The 23,201-nt window shown below is 41.3% G+C and overlaps 1 protein-coding gene across 1 annotated transcript; it reads right to left on the reverse strand.

Moving 5' to 3' along the window:
• Positions 1 to 630: 630 nt before the first annotated feature.
• Positions 631 to 6,394, reverse strand: LOC149186611 (uncharacterized). The gene is made up of 4 exons (XM_089411071.1): positions 5,781 to 6,394; positions 4,548 to 5,652; positions 4,084 to 4,428; positions 631 to 4,006 (listed from the first exon to the last, which is right to left on the reverse strand). Exons 1-4 carry the CDS (start codon positions 6,344 to 6,346, stop codon positions 1,424 to 1,426), a joined length of 4,599 nt encoding a protein of 1,532 aa, XP_089267197.1. The 5' UTR covers positions 6,347 to 6,394; the 3' UTR covers positions 631 to 1,423.
• Positions 6,395 to 23,201: the final 16,807 nt, after the last annotated feature.

The following is a 23,201-nucleotide window of genomic DNA, read 5'->3' on the forward strand; positions in this document are numbered from 1 at the left end:
GTTGAAACTGTCCCAGGAAATACACAGAAACTGGCACGTCCCAACTGTCTCAACTAATAAGCGACCCAAAAAGAACTCCAGTTAAAACCACAGGCCACTAAATATTGGCCAAAAGCAAGACTCGGGATTGCCAATGTCCAGCAGCATCACTTTAAATTTCCAACTATAAATTTTTTAATCTGTCCCGAATTCCACTTAAAACTCTGCGCAGCCCTGTCTTGATCCAAAACATATCAATTCATAAAAAAGTTCGTAATCGAAATTGACACATAAATTTTTATGAGTGGGAAGTTCCTGAGAGTGCAAAATTCGTAAGAGACACTTTTGCAATAAAAAAAGGGTTCCCATCAAATTGTTAAATATAACCCTGACATTGAACTGGAACTGAAAAAGAATGACAATGGAATGAACGCTTTTCTTTTTTTTTAAAGGAAAAAAAAAACTATATATATTATATGAGGAATATAAAGTAATTGAGATACATTGACAGATCAGGTCTGTATTCCTAAAGAGTAAAAATACCTATGTTCTATAGAGAAATAACATAAAGTCTATGAAATCAAATTGGTAATATCTGTATACAAGAGGCTTTGAATATGTTGACTATTTTGCAAGTAGGATCATTTAAAAATCTGGTAAGGCAAAGTCCTTGATCTGATAAGTCACATCATCTGTAACTATCTCAAGATGCCATAAACCAGAAGAGGATAAGAGACCATTTTTTGAAAGTGCGTCAGCTGTAGAGTTTTTGTCCCTACTGATGTGCTGAATAGAGCATTTCTCCATACAGGTCCAATAGAAGTGTACCCTGTCTCTCCATCCAGTCAGATGCTGGACTGAAATGGAATTTTTCCTGTTAATTGAATCTACCCATAGCTTGGAATCACCAAAGATTGCCACCTTCTGAATATCTAGGAAAATACAAAATTTTAAAAGACCTGAGAGGGCAATGGCTTCAGTCAGATTGTTTGAACCCTGTCCACCGAGCCAGAATGCATAGAAATGAGATTTTTCAGATATCATAATGTGAAATCCGCATCCACATTGGCCCTTCTGAGCTGCCCCGTCGAAAAAAGCTGTCGGTAGATGAAGATGAACAGACAAAGATCCGGCTAGGGTTTTATGTAAGATCTTATTATACTTCTGTGAGAACGATTCTAAATGAGCAGAGATTAAATCAAAAACTTTAGCAGAAGAGAAGTGAGAGTTGTTAAAGATACCGTTGTTGCGCCATTTCCAGATAAACCATATGATTATGATGCATATTGCTTTTCATTAAACTGAACCATCATAAAGTAAATTTCCGAAATTCCACACATCATATTTTTAATAATGATAAAAACATTTTTGCATTTTTTTCACTTATTCAAATAGCTTGCCCTTATTCAAATTTACATGAAAAGCTTTGTTACGATGGGCTAGTTTACTCAGTCTGACCAGAATTAGAACCAATTTTAAACATCTCACACAGAGATTGCAGAAACTGGAGACAACCGCTTCTGTTTAGTTGCTTTTCATATTTTAATCCATCCTTCAACTTTTCGCTCAACTGCTCAAGTACAACGTCACTCCACTGAAGTTTGGGGCACGCCTGAACGGCAAGAATCTTTAATGACATCAAATGTTCCACATCTGGCAGCTCTAGTATCTCGCTGCATCCATCAACATCCAGTTCTGTAAGATTTGTAAGATTCCCTAGCCCGGGTATGCTCTGGAGCTTCTGGCATCCACAAACATCCAACTTCTTCAAAGAAGTCAAATGCTCCACACCTGTCAGCGCTCGTATCTCACGGCATCCACTAACATATAATTCGGTGAGCCGTGTGAGCTGCCCTAACCCTGTTAAGCTCTGGAGCTTCTCGCATCCCCCAACATCCAACTTCTCCAGAGCAGTCAAATGTTCCACGCCTGGCAGCTCTCCTATGTCACGGCATCCACTAACGTGTAGTTCTGTGAGCCGTGTGAGCTGCCCCAACCCTGCTATGCTATGGAGCTTCTGGCATCCCCCAACATCCAATTTCTCCAGAGAAGTCAAATGTTCCAGGCCTGGCAGCTCTTGTATCTCACGGCATCCACTAACGTGTAGTTCTGTGAGCCGTGTGAGCTGCCTCAACCCTGCTATGCTATGGAGCTTCTCGCATCCCCCAACATCCAATTTCTCCAGAGAAGTCAAATGCTCCAGGCCTGGCAGCTCTTGTATCTCACGGCATCCGCGAACGTGTAGTTCTGTGAGCTGTGTGAGCTGCCTCAACTCTGGGACTGTCTGGAGTTTCTCGTGTCCCCCAACAACCAACTTCTTCAGAGAAGCCAAATGTTCCACACCTGCCAACTCAACTATCTCACGGCATCCACGAACGTTTAATGAAGTGAGCTGTCTGAGCTGCTCCAAACCTGGTATGCCCCGGAGCTTCTCACACTCCTCAACATCCAAAGTCTCCAGAGAAGCCAAATGTTCCACGCCTGGCAACTCTCGTATCTCACAGCATCCTTTAACATTTAGTTCTGTGAGCTTTGCGAGCTGCTCCAACCCTGATATGCTCTGGAGCTTCTGGCATTTGCTAATTGTCAACGTCTCCAAAGAAACCAATTGTTCCACACCTGGCAGTTCTCGTATCTCAGGGCATCTAGAAACGCTTAATACTGTAAGCTTTGTGAGCTGCCCCAACCCTGATATGCTCTGGAGCTTCTGGCATCGCCAAACATACAACCTCTGCAAAGAAACCAATTGTTCCACACCTGGCAGCTCTCGTATCTCAGAGCATCCATCAACATCTAGTTTTATGAGCTTTGCGAGTTGCCCCAACCCTGGTATGCCCCGGAGCTTCTCACACTCCTGAACATCCAAAGTCTCCAGAGAAGCCAAATGTTCCACGCCTGGCAACTCTCGTATCTCACAGCATTCTTCAACATCTAGTTCTGTGAGCTTTGCGAGCTGCTCCAACCCTGATATGCTCTGGAGCTTCTGGCATCCCCAAACATACAACTTCTGCAAAGAAGTTAAATGTTCCACTGACAACTTACGTATCTCAGGGGAGCTGCCAACGTATAGTTGTTGAAGGCTGGGACAAACACCCCGATCAAAAAATACCTCCCTTATTTCTGTGCCTGACAGCTGTAACGACTTGAGCCCTAACATGCATCTGTTATTGGAGGAGTTCAAATTATTCGATGCACTCTCCCCTTCTAATAATAAGAGTGTTTCTCTAACTCCTTCAACCTCCTTTCTAAATGGATGTTCCCGCAACAGACAATTGCGTACTGTTAAACTTCTCAGATTATTCATCTTGAAAATTTCTTTTGGTAAGGATTCTAGTCCGCAATCCTCTATGACCAGCTCTGTCAACTGAGCCAATAGTCCAATGGAATCCGGCAAGGACTTCAATTGCGGCGAAGAACTGAGCGATAATCTCTTCAAGCTATTCAGGTCACCAAGACCATCTGGCAGCACTTGCAACAAATCGCTACCTAATTCCAGCACTTCCAAATTGCAGAGGTCTCCAATAATGCTGGGCAATTCTTTTAACTTCGATCCAGTCAAATATAATTTTTGCAAGGACAATTGACGTGTGACTTGGGGAGGCACTTCTTTCACCTGCATACAATATGAAAGATCTAAGCTTTTAAGCTTGGTAATATTTCCAAGTGCTTCGCTGGAGATGGTCAAATTAGAGCAACTTTTCAATGATAGATGTTTGAGTTGAGTTAAATTCCCAAATGAATTTGGAAGCATCTGCAAATTAGAAGCACCTTCCAAATCGATATACTGAAGGTTTCTTAGTTCCCCAAAGGAATCTGGCAGCGACCTGAGTCTTGAAAAGCTTTTGAGAACTAAGTATTTCAAAGACCGCAAATGACAAAATTCGGTGGGCAATCTTGCGACTGTGGGTGGTGATTTGGAGTTCTGCCATATGGCAATCCTTTCCAGGTGCTTCAGCTGCTCTATAGACTTTGGAATGTCTGAAAGTGGGGCCCGGATATTTAATTCTCGCAGTTGGAGAGGCATCCCCTGCAATAAGAGATCTATGATTGTGGTCTACAAAATGAAATTATAGGAAAGCAAAAATCACACAAATATTTGCCTACCTGAGATTGATGTGACCACAGTATGTTCAATTCGCTCCCCTCCACTTCTAAAACGCGTAGATTCTCCATGAGAAGCCAGGAAGGCAGGGAAGAGTGGGGACATCCATACCAGCGTAGCCATATCAGATTGGGCAATTGCACCCTCCTCAATATGTCATCTACATAACCTCCTTTGGCTACAAGAAGTTTCAGATTTTTAAGCCTCATTTCTAAGCTTCTGGACGAGGATAGGTGTCTCATTTCTAAGCTTTTGGACTCGTGGAAGTAGAAAAAAGGGTATTTTTCATTCCGGAACATTTCATAGGAATAACTAACCATTTTGATTCCAAGGACTTTGGTTATGACCTGTTCATTGTTTAGAAGAACAAAGCAAACAGATCTAGTTTAATTGAAAGCAAAGCTTTAAACATCAAAATTTAATTGAACGCAAGACAAATAATCGAATGGTTGGTTGAAGTGCTTACAGTTGATGGTTGCTCCAACAAATCATCAATGATCTTGATCGCCAAATCCGAATCCCAAAGCCGAAGGGGCTTCGATCCTTTCTCAGCAATCTTTCTTCCCATGTCCCTGATATGATCATGCATTTTTATTTCATTATTTTCGTTCAACTCCAACAAACACTTGTCTTGCAGATTTCGAACTCCCACCTCGCCCCATATTCTTTTTGCCTTATCTCCATCTTCTCCGAGAAAAAAACAAGCAATATCTAAGAATATTTCCTTCAACTCTTTACTGAGAGACTTATAACTAATTTTTAATCTATCATATATCTCACTAGATGATATATCAAGTTTATCCAATATCTCTTGCCAGTAATTTTCATTTTGTCCAAAAACCATTGCCCCAAATACTTTTAAGGATAATGGCAGTCCACCGCACGCCTTTACGAATCGATCTACCAGATCTGCAAAATCTGGTACTGGATCTGGCTGATGGAAGGCATAACAGCAAAAGAGCTCTTTGGAGTGCAGTGTATTCATCCCCTTTAGACTGTAAATGGATGACTCAAGGACCCCTGATGTTTTTAGGACGTGCTTGTCACGAGAGGTAACCAAAATCAAGCTATCTGGTTTCAGGATTTTCTTAACTGGCAAAAATGCTTCCAATTGATCCACATGATCTACATCATCTAATACTATAAGAACATGACAAGATGAGAGATACCTTTTCAGTATCCCTATGCCTTCATCACGGTTTTGAATTTTGATATCTTTACTTGGCATTAGGTCCCCCAGGAGCTTATTCTGCAAGTATGCTAGAGACATAGTACGTGCATTTTCTCTCACATCAAATACAAAAGAGGAACTATTATAATCTGACCTTCTGAGGTTAAAGAATTGTTTGGCTAGGGTGGTTTTCCCAAGTCCACCCGCACCCACAATGCCCACAACCTTGGCCTCCCCAAGCTCCCTTTCCTGCCACTGAGAGAGCACAGTCTTTTCAAGATCTTCTAATCTGATATCTAGCCCGGTTGGATATTTTGCCACATCCAACAATGTCTTTGGAACCTTCTTCAGAACAGCCTCCACAACCTTTTCCAATAGCTCGCCTTCATCGTCTTCGGCCCTGAATGGAGTAAAATAAGCAAGTCAGAAACGGCTAGGTAAGTACATCAGGCAGCCTATATCATCAATCAACAAATGAATATTAACACGGATTGCAAGGGACAGTAGGAGCTTGGAGATGCATCTCACTCATATACGAAACCGCTCAGATCGGCCACATAGGAAAGTGCGTTTCTCCAATTCTGAATGGTATCAGAGCTATAGCGTGGCTTCTGTTTACCAGTTTCGGGGTCATGTGTTGTTTTCTGTTCATGTTGCCGCAGGGCTTCAGCGAAGGCTCCGTCTTTGACCGTCCAGCGGACCATAGAAGGATCGACCTTGTAGAACACTGGAATAATAAAAGCCCCCGAATTCTTCATGAGAAAAAGTTCATCCAAACACCATTTAGATTGCGCATACGTTGGAGATAAAATTGCAACGTGGACAGAGGCACCACGGATAGCGTTTTCTATCTGACAAGAAATATTGTGACCCTCTTCCAATTCCTTCTTGTCCAAAAACACGCTCAATCCTTGATCACGAAGGCCTCTGTAAAGATGGCTGGCAAAGCTCTTTTTTACGTCAGGCCCGCGATGATTGATAGAGATTTGGTAATTGGGACAACAAGTAGAGGAAGAAGTGGAGGCCGTGCAGGAAGAAGCAGCAGCAGCAGAAGCATGGTCACAGTCGAGGGAGCCCATAGTTAGGTTTTCCATTGACACAGGATTATGGAAATTTTAGGATCTATCAACGAATTGATTTAGATGATTGGAACAAAGGCAGTGTGAAATTCTGAAGGGGAAACTGCAAAAAAAAACTTTCAAAAGATGGTGTATTAGCGGCTAAAGGTGCACTTTACCACTGATGTGAAATTTCGGGGAAGCCACAACACCTTCTGTCACGCTCACTCACAGAAGGCATCTCCACTGGTTAGGTGAATGATATAATACGCAACTACCATTCCAAATGGGTCTCACCTACTATTAATTGACCTGTGAGAAGTATCCATCCAATACTATCCACGAAGCTCACTTTCATAGTTGATATTCATTATCTTTTTGTTTTATGGCAGACCAAGTATATTTGATTATTAAAAACTTTGATTTGAACATAAGGATTTCATAAATTTTAAAACCATTTGTATATGATTAGGATTAAGATTTTAACGAAACACCATATCATAATTAAAGTTTCTTTTTCGAATGAATATCTATTTATTAAACCATTATTGGTAACAAAGTTTAGTTTTTTATATCTATGTATGGATGTAATAATTAAATATAATGCAAAAATGGGTGATACTGGTAGAAATTGGGAATTTGGTTGAGAGTTAAAGTTATTTGATTTTTGAGTATTTGTAAGGATCTTAGTGAAATTTTAAATTATTATATTAAATATATATAGTTTATAAAATTTTAAAATTGAATATTTGTTTTTAATTTTATTTGATTTCATAGAAAGTGTGTTTAAGGAAATAAAATTATTTATTTTTATAGGTTTGTTTTTCAAGAATGTCACCCAACAAAAATACAAGAATATAATAATGAATGGGTAAGATAATTTTTCATTAACAAGAGTAAAATAATGGGTTGCTGAGATACTTTTTCATTTTCAAGGTGAATAATATTTTAGTGGTTGTATGCAATGAAGAGATGTAAAAATCTTAAATGCTACATATATTTTATATTGAAATACTTTGCTTTTTTTGGCTGGTTATTATTTGTAATAAAATGGGTAGATGGTATAAAGAAATATTACTTTAAAAAATGGCATTGCAATGGTAAAAACATAAAATATTGTTTAAAATATGTGTGTCAAAGCCTTATTCAAATATGTTGGGTTACTCAAAATTTTGTTACTTGTGATCTCCTTTTTTTAGTTTCCTCGGTTAGGGCTAATTTGCTTACTTCTCCTTGTTTAAATTTTTTGTTTTAAATTAATTTATGTTTTTATATATTTTAATTTTAACACAACAACATCCCCACCACTACTCTGAAATAAGAACCACCATGACAAAGAGGAGAAGTTAGAGGCATTAGGAGTGCATGTGCACGTAATTGAAACTGTTGCAATATGATAGAAAGGACCCATGAGGAAGGAACTGGAAGGGGTATAAAGAATGGCACTGCAAGGGGAAGAGGCATTCGTGAAGAGAGCATTTGTATGTAGTGAGGGGATAACAATAGAGAGAACGTAAGACAACAGAGAAAGAAGCTGAGGGAAAAATGAAAAAAAGGAAAAAAATCCTCAGGGAGAGGTTCATAGAAGCATTTGTTGTGCTATAGAGGAGGAAAGAAATCCTAATCAAGAGGAAAAGAGCACATCACTTTGTGTCACTACCAGAAGGCAAGGAGTATAGTAACCATTCAGTTACCATTGGGAGGTTGAATAATATCTTCCAGGTGAGGAAAATAGTCTCTGGATTCCATATAAGACTGGAGGGTGAAGATGGTATTCTTTGGATTCCCTTGACAGCTTGGGTGGAGGCCTACTTCTTGGATTCCATAAAGGAGAGTTCTTTATCCCTCCTTTGCTTGTTTCTAGCTTTTACAATGGATTATAGATTCCTAGGATCGATTGGAACCACTGTGTTAAGGATTCGTTGAGGGTGGAGGTATTATGCCTCTAAATCCCCTCATTCAGTTTAGGGTGGAGGTGGTGAGCCTCTGGATTCCCTGTTCTAGCCTGTATTGGTAGAGCCATAATTCTTATTGGAGTAGCTACAGGGTGGAGGTGGTGGACCTATAGAGTCCCTATGAGATATTGACAAAATGATGTAGCTGGTGGGCGGAGGTGGATAGTTCTCTAGATTCCCTATTCCAATTGGCAGAAATGGTTTAATCCATTAAGCATTTATCCTTAAGCTCTAGAATCTAGCTCAGGGGTGACTAATGCAAGAAGGACTTGGTCATAGTGTGTCTAAGGTTGGGTAGAGAGTTGAAGACCCAATATTAGTTTTTTGGACCAATTTATCAAAGATAAGTGTTTGCTTATGACTCTCATGTTCTAAATGCTTTATGCTTGTGTAATGTACTGAGTTATCATAGCTTGCAATGTCAAGGAATGAGACATCCATGTATGAACAAGCATTTTTGTTTTAAAGGCATGGATATGGATGATCCTGATTTATGAAGGAATAAAGTGATATACATATATGAACAGAAACCAAAATATACAACGAAAACAGAACTTCAATTCATTAGTAACAAAGTACTGAAAATTGTTTACACGCGGAATGCAAATAAACTAGCTTAGGTGATGGTAGCTTATCTCTAAGAAGAAATGTGGCAGCTACATGCCTTTTGAACTATGTTATAATGAGGCTTGAAGACCTATTTATTATTGAGGAACAATGGAAAACCCTAAACATCCAAAACCCTAACCCTAGGAGATGAAGCACCAAAAGTCTGTGAGCCTCGTTGGGTTGACTTGGTACATCAACTTCCCGGGGTCGTAACTTTGGCATACGATACCTCGTTAGAAATATATGTCCAAGGACTAAAACTTTTAAATAAACTTTTGACTAAATACCATTGCTATAGGTTAATCAATTTTCCTATTTTCCAAAAAATGACTTCGGAAATTCAGGACCCAAAAAATTGCCAAAACTAGTAAATTGTGCTACAATTGAGGAAACTAAAAGAAACAATCAAGTGGAATAGATGGGTGGCCACAAATATCCACTTGGATCATTCATCCCCCGTTAGAAAGCAACGATCCCCACTGCGTTGAGTGCCTCTATGAGATGGGGAAACTTCTGTTGAACTTGGTCCTTGGTGAGCCACTTCCCTTAGTGTAGGAATTGGCCAACTTTGACAACCCGACACAGTTGTATTTTCAATTGGTGAGTGTTCTTGATCTACATGTCCATGATCCAATCAGTTGTGTCCAGTTCTATACAGTCTGGGTTTATCTTTGTTGATGTGAGTTGTTTTACAATGTCTAATGTGTCCAATAATGGTGGAAAGTATGGCTAAAGGTGGTCCACATTGAACATTGGGTGTAGGCCAAGGAATGGGGGAATTTTGAGCTCAAAAGCATTGTCTCCCACAATATTGGTGATGGTTTAAGGCCCATATTAGAGTGGTATGAGCTTCCGATGGGCTCCGATAAGGGGTTATTTCTGCAAATCCAACCAAACTTTGTTTCCCACCTGAAACTTGTGTGGCACTGGATGTTGATCATGTCACTGCTTGTACTTGGCATTAGACTTCTCCAAGATGTCATGAACCTACTGGAGGATGTGTTGGATGCATTCAATAAACATGGTTTCTTTATCAACCTATAACTATACATGTGTGGATTTTGTTTGTGTAATTGCATGAGGCATGACGACATCCGTCAAACATAATGGTTGAAATCCTAGACCCACTTGAAAGGGACTACGACCAATTGAGCTATTTGTTGGGAAAAATAATAAGGGGGGGGGGAGGGGTGGGGAGTGGGGTGGGTGAATCAGTATTATAAAAACTCACTATAATAATTTTCTTTTCTAAAATATGTACACAACTTTACTGAACCCAACTCGCGTATGTACATCATAGTTGTAAAAGAAACTAGTGCATGCTTAGTAAACTTGTAAAACAAGTAATTCTTTATTTGTTAAACTTAAACCAGAATGTAAGAGATTTATCAGGCATTTGATAAGCAGTAAGCAAGTGCAATAAGAACATAATAAATTATCACACAAAAGAAACACACATGAACACCAGGATTTAAGGTGGAAACTCAATGTGGGAGAAAACCACCATTGTTGTCATCTCAGTCTTCAAACTTATTAATATAAAAAATTTCTTACATTCTTATACTAGTGCAGACTCATGCATGTATGCAAGAACCCACCTACTGATGGCTACAACCTTCACTCATTCTCCAACTCCTACTGGAAGGGAGCTCCAACCCCCTCATCTGATTACCATCTACTGCTGGTAGGAAGATGCGACTTCCTCACTAAAGGCTCCAACCCTCAGCAAAATTCGTGGACCATGTTTCTTAAATTTTCACACTGGATCTACCTGCTTTAATACATCACAACTTGTATATCAACTGAAGAAAACACCAACATAATTCAAATAGAACAATGAGATCATTGTAACTAGAACACATAACTGAACTCAGAATACTACATCAACACACAGAATCAACTACAACCCTAATCATTCATATGTCAACATGTATATGTTACTTCACTTAAGGCAACCTGCGTATATACGCGCTTTTCTGTAGAGCAAATTGCGTACAGATCTCAATATACTAAAAACTTGTAATTTTGAATCAGACAAAAAGTTGACTAGAGTTATTCTGAAATATTTTGTTAGCTTAAATAACCCTCATACAATTAGCAGCATCAATAAGATTTTCAACCGATCAACATGTAACCAAATTCAACTTCATCATTCAATCAGTTCTACTTCAGACATTATCAATCAACCTGGATCAACATGAGGACATTATTGACAGAAAACAAAGATCCATCAACACTGATAAGGTTGATCAGTCATTTATGAACAAAAACCCTTCCTTTATGTACACGAATTTGAAGAAATGAACCCGCGTGTATACGCGACTTAACCAAGACAAACCTATGTACATATCTACGAATTTTGACCTAAAATTGTGCAACTCTTTAGAACTTCAGAAAGACCCAGACCATAATATTCAGAGATAAAAACATACGGCAATACTTAGATCTAGTCAATCCATGAGCAGATAATACAATGGAAAGTCATTTCAGGTCTCATGATCCTGATCCATCATTATCTTCATCGGTGCATAATTATTCCAGATCTATGTTTCAACTATGGCCCTTACAATTCAAATATACTTCAGATTCAAGTATTCATCAAAAACCCTTTCACATGGACACTTAGCACTTTGATCTTCACCTGCTTATATAGTTAGAGCCTTAGCCAATACCATGAGTCAAAACTACACTAGTGCCGGTGGTAATCTTGGACAGGATCAAGTAACTATTATTGTGCTCAATATTGTGGGCTAATACCATGGTAAGGACCCTTGGTATTCTTAAATAAGTGCTCCAGCATGTACACAACTTTGCTTCTTTGTACCTGCGTGTATACACAACTTGGCCTTAACAAACCCGCGTATAGATCTTCAAATATTCACCTTTATAAAACTTCTGATTCTGATCTGTAAACCTTTGTCCCATCATTATGTTATTTTGTTCCATCACTCTGTCATCCCTAAACTGACCTTTGGATTCATCTAGTTAACATATACTTGTTTTATTACAATTGAGTTGCCATCAAGGACAACACATGCATCATAATGCCAACAAACTCCCCCTTTGGACTTGATGGCAACCATGTTGGTGTTTATCATCTCAACCTGTATAAACATGTTAGTTACGTCAAATAACCATTATTCAAACACCAAGATACTCTCCCCCTTTGACATCAAGGGAAAAGGGTAGACAAAATCTCCCCCTTTGGATATTATTTGTACTATATTATCCATGCTCCCCTTGAGCACACACTGAATCTTCAAAAAGATTTTCAAATGAAGAAAATGACTCTTAACTCAACTGAGTATGAACTTCCTATCACCAAGGAATCATACTTACATCAATCACCCAACCAAGTGTGGATACATATTTGACTCAACCACCCAACCAAGTGGGATTACATTTTTGACACTACCACCCAACTTAGTGGGATTACATATTTGACATGACCTCAAAAGTCCATACATGACTGAATATGACAATTATTACATCATAAGTCTCCACATGACCTTTACATCAAATGACATATATGACACTAATAATTGAGACCAAAAGATCTTAATAGTAGCATAATTCAGCAACCATAATGCCAAGAAAATCCATTATATTCTGCAAGGCTAATGCTCCCCTTGAACCTGTGTTACTTGTTCATTGTCAACAAATCATTCATCAAAGCATATTCATCAATTAGATAAATATCAATGAGAAAAACATAGCTCTATACCATAACAGCAAACTGTACCCATCAACACTAGACCAAGAAAAATCAAATCATAAATGGCAGTAGGATGTCAGAGGTTGATCTTGAGTCTGTCCCACTGTTTTTCTATCAGCGAAAAGCATACGCGATTATCTACAAAGAAACTTGTATATATATATATGCGACTATACTTCATGAAACCCACGTACGGAAAGAAACCTTTTGAATTTTCACCTGTAGATTGAGCATATTAGATTAATAGCAAAATGAGGCAAAGATAACTCCCAGATTCTGTCTTAGATATTCAAATTCTTCTCTGGGAACATGTTTAGTAAATATATTGGCAACTTGTTCTTTGGAGGGAACATACTCCAATTTAACGTTTTGCTCAAGCACTTGTTCTCATAGAAAATGATACTTAATTGGAATATGCTTGGTCTTGGAGTGCATAGCATGATTTATGAAATACTAATAGCACTTGTATTATCACATAGGATGGAGATGGGTGAAGAACTTTTGATTTGTAATCTTGTAATGTTTACATCATCCAGAGAAGTTGTGTGCAACAAGATCAACAACCACATGCTCTGCTTCCGTTGTAGATAAGGCAATGGAACTTTGTTTCTTATTGAACCAATATACCAAGCAGAGTCCCATGTAAAATGCACCTCCACTAATGCTTTTCCGGTCATCAACATTTCCAGCCCAATTTGCAGCTATGTATGCATGAAGGGTAAGATCTGCATCTTAGGATACCATAGCCCAAAGTCTTGGGTTCCTTGGAGATATTTGAATATTCTCTTTACTGCCTGAAGATGTGACTCCTTTTTATTGGCTTGGAAATGTCCAACAATCCCAACTTCATACATGATTTTTGGTATGGTACCTATTAGATAAAACAAACTTCCAATCATAGACTTGTACTCTGGTTGGTTTATTGTGGGAGAATCATCATTAGAACTGAGGCTACATCCTGTCATCATGGGAGTACATACAAGTTTGCAATTTTCCATCCCATACTTATTCAGAATCTACTTGAGATATTTTGTTTGTGAGAGAAAGATGCCATATTTTTCTTGTTGCACTTTTAGACCAAGAAAATAGATTAGTTCCCCAGGTAAAGACATTTCAAATTCTTGTTGCATAACAAAAGTGAAGTTTTGACTCATAGATTCTTCATTACTGCCAAAGATGATATCATCAACATAAACAACAATAATTAACAGTTTATCATCCTCAATTTTCATGCACAAGTTGTTCTCTATGAATCCTTTTGTGAAGCCTTGTTGTTGAAGATATTTGTCAAGACAATAATACCATTCCCATGGAGCTTGCTTTAGCCCATATAAAGCCTTTTTGAGTTTGCATATAAGGTTTTCATTATTCCCAAAATGAATCCTTCGGAGCAGAATTTGGTACTCAAATACCGTGGCTGCCTGCACAAGTACATCCAGGAAGAAATAGAATTTCTAAACATCTCCTTGCTTGGAACGACATACCAATATGCCATCAAGATCGAGCAAAAGTTTAAATAGAAGAAGCGAGACTTTGGATCTGTGAATCCCAAGCAAGGGAAAGGTGCCCCCAAATCGTAGAACAGAGGACAAAGCCAAGGAGAGGTGGCCCAAGATAACCCGCCAAAGCTACAAGCAAAGAACATCACCGTGAAACCAAAAAAGGACATGGGAAAGTGGTGTGAGTTCCATAAGAGCTCCGCTCATAACACAAGTGAGTGTCGGGCCAAGCAGTCACTGGTGGCTGAACTAAAGGTTTCAGAATCAGATGCATGTTCTGACTCTGAGTCAGAACCTGACAAGGGGAATGACAGAGGGATGCAGATTATTGATGCGGAGCGCAATGCCACCATTGCCACCATGAAGATCCAGAAGGAGGAACCCAAAGATCCAGAGGAGGAGGAGCGTCTTTTTCACTCCCAGATGTGGGTAAAGGGTTCCCCGCTAGAGTTCATTATCGACGGCAAGATCCAAAAGAACCTCATTTCAGCAGAGGTCATGAAGTGGCTGGGCTTACTAACCATAGCACATCCACAACCGTACACCATCGGGTGGCTTCACCAAGGACGGGATCTTCGCGTGAGCCAACAGTGTCGCCTTCCATACAACATCAAGCCCTTCACGGATGAGGTATTGTGTGACATTGCTCCCCTTGATGTTTGTGATGTATTATTAGGACAACCATACTTGTGGAAGCGACATGTTGTGTATGAATCAAGGCCCTGTGCTGTTATTGTTACTTTGGGAAATAAGTTGTATAGGATACCAGAGGTAGCACCACCTACCACCATCTCTTTGGTTACTCCAAAACAATGCAGTAAGCTCATTTCCAAAACCGTGATTTTTTTTCCTGATGATACGCCATCAAGGAAAGAAGAAGACGGTGGCCATGACCTCCAGACAGGGCCCCTCTGCAGGACAACTACAAATTGACAAAGTCATGGAGGAGTACGAGGACATCTTCACCTCCCCGCAAGGGTTCCTCTGCACTATCAGGTCAAGCAATCCATCGATCTGACCCAAGGTGTGTTTCTACCCAATGGACCAATCTATCGCCACTTCATTATGGAGAACGATGAAATCAAGAGGCAGATTCAGGAGCTGCTGCAGAAAGGTCACATCCGTACAAGTTCATCGCCCTGTGGGAGCTTGATTGTGTTGGTACATAAGAAGGATGGGACTTGGAGACTCTATATTAACTATCGGGCGTTGAACAAGATCACTGTCTGTAATAGGTACCCGATCCCACGGATTGATGACCTCCTGGACCAATTGAAGGGGGAAAAATATTTCAGCAAGGTCGGTTTGAAGTCAAGATATCACCAGGTACCAATCAAACCCTCCAATGTGTGGAAGACTACCTTCAAATCCAAGGAGGGCCCTTTCGAATGGTTGGTTATGCCTTTCGGATTGATGAATGCTCCTACAACCTTCATGAGGCTAATAGATGACATCTTGTGGCGATTCACCAACTCATTTGTAGTGGTATACTTGAATGACATCCTGATCTTCAGGCAGAGTTGGGAAGAGCACCTCCACCACATCTGACAGGTTCTCCAAACACTACGGCAACACAAGTAATGTGCCAATTTTGAGAAATGCACTTTTGGCATGACCCAGGTTCAGTATCTAGGATACATTATTGATGAACGGGGTACATGTGGATCCAGCCAAGATCCAAGTCATTCGGGATTGGTCATCTCCAACAACTCTTACAGAGCTCTGCAGCTTTCTAGGTCTTGCCAATTTCTACCGCAGGTTCGTGTTGGGATTTTCTCATATCACTTGGCCCTTGAGTCACCAAGGGAGGAGTGAAAGCAAAATTCTTTTGGTTTGAATCTCAATAGAAGGCATTCATAGAGTTGAAAGATCGCCTCTGCTCGGCACCAGTGCTTGCATTGCCAAACTTGCAACAACCATTTGAGGTCGGGACAAATGCCTCTGACTATGCTATTGAGGCAGTACTTACTCAAGACGGGTATCTAGTGGCATATCACAGTGAGACACTTTCAGACATAGTCCGGAAGTATCCCACTTATGACAAAGAGATCTATTCCATTGTGCAGGCATGCTGACAATGGAAGCATTACATTTTGGAGAAGGAAACGGTCATCCACACAGACCATTGACCCTTGCAGTTCATACAGACCCAAAGGAAATTACAGAATGATTGCCATCAGAAGTGGTCCACATACCTGCAAAAGTTCCATTTGAATATCAAGTATAAGAAGGGAAACACCAATAATGTTTCAGATTGCCTCAGTCGACCACCGATCATGGCATTAACCACCGTGATCAACTCTTGTGGGCATGATACTTCTGATTGGCCACTTTTCTACAAAAGCAACCCAGAATTCGGCCACACATACTAGACACTCTTGGAGGGTTAGCATGTTCCATATTTTCACCTCCCGAATGCCCTGCTATGCCACTTTTATGTTCCTTCAAGCGAGCGTGGCAAGATGATTTGGGAAACACACTATAGTCGGGCTGCTGGGCATTTTAGGGTCGAGAAAATGGTGGCAATACTGCAGAAGTATTTCTATGGGAAGTACATCAGATCATGCACTACCTGCGCCATTGCCAAATTGACCATCAAGAAGCAAGGCCTCTATACCATGTTTCCTACCCCTAATCGACCTTGGGAATCCATCTCTATGTATTACATGTCAGGCCTTCCTTCTACTAAGCATGGAAATGACTGTGTTTTTTTGGTCGTCGACAGGTTCTCGAAGATGGCCATTATGGAGGCCTACAAGAAGAATATCACAGAAAAAGCCACTACTAAACTCTTCTTTGAACGAGTGTGGGTACACTTTTGGATCCCACAGTTTATCATCTCAGATCGGGACAGTAGGTTCCTCAATACATTTTGTTCTAGTCTCTGGTCGATGCTAGACACCAAACTCACTAAGTCCAAAACCTTCCATCCTCAAACTGATGGCCAGAAAGAGGTTGTCAACAAGATGATCATACATATTCTGCACATATACAACTCAAAGCATCCATGCACATGGGATGAGAGCCTCCCCTATGTTCAACACAGCTACAACTGGGCTCTCCACAGCTCGACTGGCCCTAGCCCTTTTCAGGTGGGCTTGGGATTCTAGCCACTATGTCCCATTGATGTGGCCATGCCAATTGCAGCTACTCATGCAGATTTGTCTCATGTCCAGTTCGAAATAGATAAGGCAAACAACTTCATTGAGCACATCCAATATATTCACCAGTAGGTCCACGACATTCTGGGGAAATCAAATGCCAAGTATAAGCAGCGACATGATCAACATCGAGTGCCACACAAGTTTTAGGTGGGCGACAAAGTCTAGTTCCATTTGCAAAAGGAACGCCTTACCGGAGCCTATCAAAAGCTCATACCACTCTAATATGGTCCTTACATCATTACCAAGGATGTGGGAGACAATGCATTTGAGCTCAAAATTCCCCTATTCCTTGGCCTGCACCCAGTGTTCAATGTGGACTGCCATCAGCCATACTTTCCACCATTACTGGACACATCCGACATTGTAGAACAACTCACACCCACATAATTAAATCCAGATTGCATGGAACAAGCTGCAATTGATCAGATCATGGACACACAAATCAAGCACACTCACCAGCAGAATATCCAACTGTATCGAGTTGTCAAAGTAGGTCAACTCCTTCACCAGGGCAAGTGGCTCACCAGGGATCAAGTTCAACAAAAGTTTCCTCATCTCATGGAGGAACTCAATGCAATGGGCACCATTGCTTCCTAAGGAGGGAGGAATGATCCAGGTGGATATTGGTGGCCACCCACCAAGTCCACTTGGACCCCCACCATTGTTTCTTTTAGCTTCTCAGTTTCCTTAATTGTAGCACAATTTACTATTTATAGCAATTTTTCGGGTCCTGAACTTCTGGATATGTTTTGAAGCCCTAAACATGTTGGGTTGTGTTATATTCTTTCCACGACTAGCCAACATAGTTAACCAGGGGGTTAGAGGGGGGGTTGGAGCCCCCCTTCGTTGCGCCGATTGTGTAGCGGGGGGGGGTTTGAGGTGTACCCATAACCCCATTTTATAGGGTTCGGGGCAGCGCCCTGGAAAATTTTGGTTTTGGACCCTATGTTAGGTTGGGCGGACCCACCTATGGTTTTGTGCATGATTTTCACACATGTTTTTTGGACGCGATGGTTTTCGATCCATGGTATTGGACGTGATGGTTTTCAGTCCATGGTATTGGATTCTTCGGCATGTATAAATATGTATTATAACATTGAAAGGAACATAATGAAAAATCAAGCTCGTAGTCCCAGTTTTGGGATCCAGGGGAAACCTCTGTGTGTATGTGTTTTATGTGTTATGCTATCGCATTGTTTGTTTTTTTTCTTTTAGAATTCGTATGCAGGTAATTTTTGTACGTGGTTAAAACCTACAAAATGGCATTTTTGGGGAAAACTAGGAGCAACAAGGGTTCATGGACTAATTTTTTTCTTCCCAAAGTTTTAGTTCTTAGATAGATCTTTCTAATGAGATATTGTGCACGTCAAACGGAGATCGTATGCCAAAGTTACAACCCCAGGAAGTTGATGTACCAATTTACCCAAACAGGGCCCACAGTTTGGCGTTTCATCTTCTAGGGTTATGTTTTTGGACGTTTAGGGTTTTCCATTGTTTCTCAACAATAAATAGGCCTTCTCCACTTCTCCACTTCTACCACAGGTTCGTGTTGGGATTTTCTCATATCACTTGGCCCTTGAGTCAAGTCACCAAGGGAGGAGCCAAAGAAAAATTCTTTTGGTATGAATCTCAATAGAAGGCATTCACAGAGTTGAAAGATCGCCTCTGCACGGCACCAGTGCTCGCATTACCAGACTTGCAACAACCATTTGAGGTCAAGACAAATGCCTATGACTACGATATTGGAGCAGTCCTTACTCAACATGGGCATCTAGTGGCATATCATAGTGAGACACTTTTAGACACAGTCCAGAAGTATCCCACATATGAAAAAGAGATGTATTCCATTGTGCAAGCCTGCCGACAATGGAAGCATTACATTTTAGGGAAGGAAATGGTCATCCACACAGACCACCGAACCCTGCAGTTCATACACACCCAAGGGAAATTGCAGAATGATCTCCATTAGAAGTGGTCCACATATCTGCAACAATTCCATTTGAATATCAAGTATAAGAAGGGAAACACCAATAATGTTGCAGATTTCCTCATTCGACCACCGATCATTGCATTAACCATTGTGCTTAACTCTTGTGGGCACGAGACTTCTGATTAGCCACTTCTCTACAAAAGCAACCTAGAATTTGACCACACATACCAAACACTCTTGGAGGGTTAGCATGTTCCATATTTTCACCTCTAGGATGCCCTCTTATGCCACATGGGTCACCTTTGTGTTCCTTCAAGCGAGCGTGCCAAGATGATTTGGGAAGCACACTACAGTTGGGCTGCTAGGAATTTCAAGGTCAAGAAAATAGTGGCAGTACTGGAGAAGTATTTCTATTGGACGAATCTTCGATAGGATGTCGGGAAGTACATCAGATCATGCACTGCCTGCACCATTTCCAAACCGACCATCAAGAAGCAAGGCCTCTATGCCCCGCTGCCTACCCCTAGTCGACCTTGGGAATCCATCTCCATGGATTACATGTCAAGCCTTCCTTCCACTAAGCTCGACAGGTTCTCGAAGATGGCCATTATGGAGGCCTGTAAGAAGATTATCACAGCAGAAGCCACTGCTAAACTCTTATTTGAACGAGTGTGGGTACACTTTGGGATCCCACAGTTTATCATCTCAGATCGGGACAGTAGGTTCCTCAGTACATTTTGGTCCAATCTCTAGTCGATGCTAGACACCAAACTCATTAAGTCCACAACCTTCCATCCTTAAATTGATGGCCAAAGAGAGGGTGTCAACAGGATGATCGTACACATTCTGCACATGTACAACTCAAAGCATCCACGCACATGGGACGAGAGCCTCCCCTATCTTCAGGTTCCAGAAGGAGGAACCTGAAGATCTAGAGGAGGAGCGCCTCTTCCACTCCCAGATGTGGGTAAAGGGCTCCCCGCTACAGTTCATTTTCGATAGAGGGAGCCAAAAGAACCTCATTTTGGTAGAGGTCTTGAAGCGGCTTGGCTTACCGACCACTGCACATCCACATCCATACACCATTGGGTGGCTTCACCAAGGACAAGTTCTTCGTGTGAGCCAGCAATGTCGCCTTCCATACAACATCAAGCCCTTCACGGATGAGGTATTATGTGACATTGCTCCCCTTGAAGTCTGTGATGTATTATTAGGACAACCATAATTGTGGAAGTGACATGTTGTGTATGAATCAAGGCCTCGTGCTATTATTGTTACTTTGGGAAATAAGTTGTACAAGATACCAAAGGTAGCATCGCCTACCGCCATCTCTTTGGTTACTGCAAAACAATGCAGTAAGCTCATTTCCCAAACCAGGAAATTTGTTTTCCTGATGATATGCCCTCAAGGAAAGAAGAAGACAGTGGCCACGACCTCCAGACAGGGCCCCTCCGCACGACAACTACAGATGGACAAGGTCGTGGAGGAGTACGAGGACATCTTCACCTCCCCTGCAGGGGTTCCTTTGCACTGTCAGGTCAAGCACTCCATTGATCTGACCCCAGGTGCGCCACTGCCCAATGGACTAATCTATCAGCGCTCCGTTCTAGAGAACGATGAAATCAAGACGCAGATTCAGGAGCTGTTGTAGAAAGGTCACATCCGTCTGAGTTCATCACCCTGTGGGAGCCCGATCGTGTTGGTACAATAGAAGGATGGGACTTGGAGACTCTGTATTGACTATTGGGCGTTGAACAAGATCACTGTTCGTAATAGGTACCCGATCCCACGGATTGATGACCTCTTGGACCAACTGAAGGGTGAAAAATATTTCAGCAAGATCGATTTGAAGTCAGGATATCACCAGGTACCAATCAAACCCTCTGATGTGTGTAAGACTGCCTTCAAAGCTAAGGAGGGGCTTTTTGAATGGTAGGTTATGCCTTTCAGATTGAAAAATTCTCCGGCAACCTTCATGAGGCTAATGGATGACATCTTGAGGCCATTCACCAACTCATTTTTAGTGGTATACTTGGATGAAATCCTGATCTTCAGCCAGAGTTTTGAAGAGCACCTCCACCACATCCGACAGGTTCTCCAAACACTGCGGAAACACAACTTATGTGCCAATTTGGAGAAATGCACTTTTGGCATGACTAAGGTTTATTATCTAGGATACATTATTGATGAACAGGGGGTGCATGTGGATCCAGCCAAGATCCAAGTCATTCAGGATTTTCCATCTCCAACCACTCTGACAGAGCTCCGCAACTTTCTAGGTCTTGATAACTTCTACCGCAAGTTCGTGTAGGGATTTTCTCATATCACTTGGCCCTTGAGTCAAGTCACCAAGGGAGGAGCCAAAGCAAAATTATTTTGGTATGAATCTCAACAGAAGGCATTCACAGAGTTGAAAGATCGCCTCTGCACATCACCAGTGCTCGCATTACCAGACTTACAACAACCATTTGAGGTCGAGATAGATGCCTATGACTATGCTACTGGGGCAATCCTTACTCAACATGGGCATCTAGTGCAATATCATAGTGAGACACTTTCAGACACAGTCTGGAAGTATCCCACATATGACAAAGAGATGTATTCCATTGTGTAGGCCTATCAGCAATGGAAGCATTACATTTTGGGGAAGGAAACGGTCATCCACATAGACCACCGAACCCTACAGTTCATACACACCTAAGGGAAATTGCAGAATGATCGCCATCAGAAGTGGTCCACATACCTACAACAGTTCCATTTGAATATCAATTATTAGAAGGGAAACACCAATAATGTTGCAGATTGCCTTAGTCGACCATCGATCATGGCGTTAACCACCGTGCTCAACTCTTGTGGGCATGAGACTTCTGATTGGCCACTTCTCTACAAAAGCAACCCAGAATTCAGCCACACATACCAAACACCCTTGGAGGGTCAGCATGTTCCATATTTTCATCTCCAGGATGCCTTGCTATGCCACCTGGGTCACCTTTGTGTTCCTTCAAGCGAGCGTGCCAAGATTATTTGGGAAGCACACCACAATCGGTTTGTTGGGCATTTCAGGGTCGACAAAACGGTGGCAGTACTACAGAATTATTTCTATTGGTTGAATCTTTGACAGGATGTCGGGAAGTACATCAGATCATGCACTGCATGCACCATTGCCAAACTGACCATCAAGAAGCAAGGCCTCTATACCCCGCTGCCTACCCCTAGTCGACCTTGGGAATCCATCTCCATGGATTACATGTCAAGCCTTACTTCCACTAAGCAAGGAAACCACTGTGTTTTTGTGGTCATCGACAAGTTCTCAAAGATGGCCATTATGGCGGCCTGCAAGAAGAATATCACAATAGAAGCCACTGCTAAACTCTTATTTGAACGAGTGTGGGAACACTTTGGGATCCCACAGTCTATCATCTCAGATCGGGAGAGCAGGTTCCTTAGTACATTTTGGTCCAGTCTCTGGTCGATGTTGGACACCAAACTCACTAAGTCCATAACCTTCCATCCTTAAACTGATGGCCAGACAGAGGGTGTCAACAGGATGATTGTACACATTCTACGGATGTACAACTCAAATCATCCATGCACATGGGACGAGAGCCAAGATCCAAGTCATTCGGGATTGGCCATCTCCAACCACTATAACAGAGCTCCACAACTTTCTAGGTCTTGCCAATTTCTACCACAGGTTCGTGTTGGGATTTTCTCATATCACTTGGCCCTTGAGTCACCAAGGGACAAGCGAAAGCAAAATTCATTTGGTTCGAATCTCAACATAAGGCATTCACAGAGTTGAAAGATCGCCTCTGCTCGGCACTAGCTCTCACATTACCATACTTGTAACAACCATTTGAGGTCGGGACAGATGCCTCTGACCATGCTATTGGGGCAGTCCTTACTCAACACGGGCATCTAGTGGCATATCACATTGAGACACTTTCAGACACATTCCGGAAGTATCCCACTTATGAAAAAGCAATCTATTCCATTGTGCAGGCATGCCGACAATGGAA

The sequence above is a fragment of the Pinus tabuliformis genome, chromosome 3_1 (genome assembly GCF_031772625.1).
Source record: "Pinus tabuliformis cultivar Carrire ecotype Pingquan chromosome 3_1, CPIR1, whole genome shotgun sequence".
NCBI classification, from domain to species: domain Eukaryota; kingdom Viridiplantae; phylum Streptophyta; class Pinopsida; order Pinales; family Pinaceae; genus Pinus; species Pinus tabuliformis.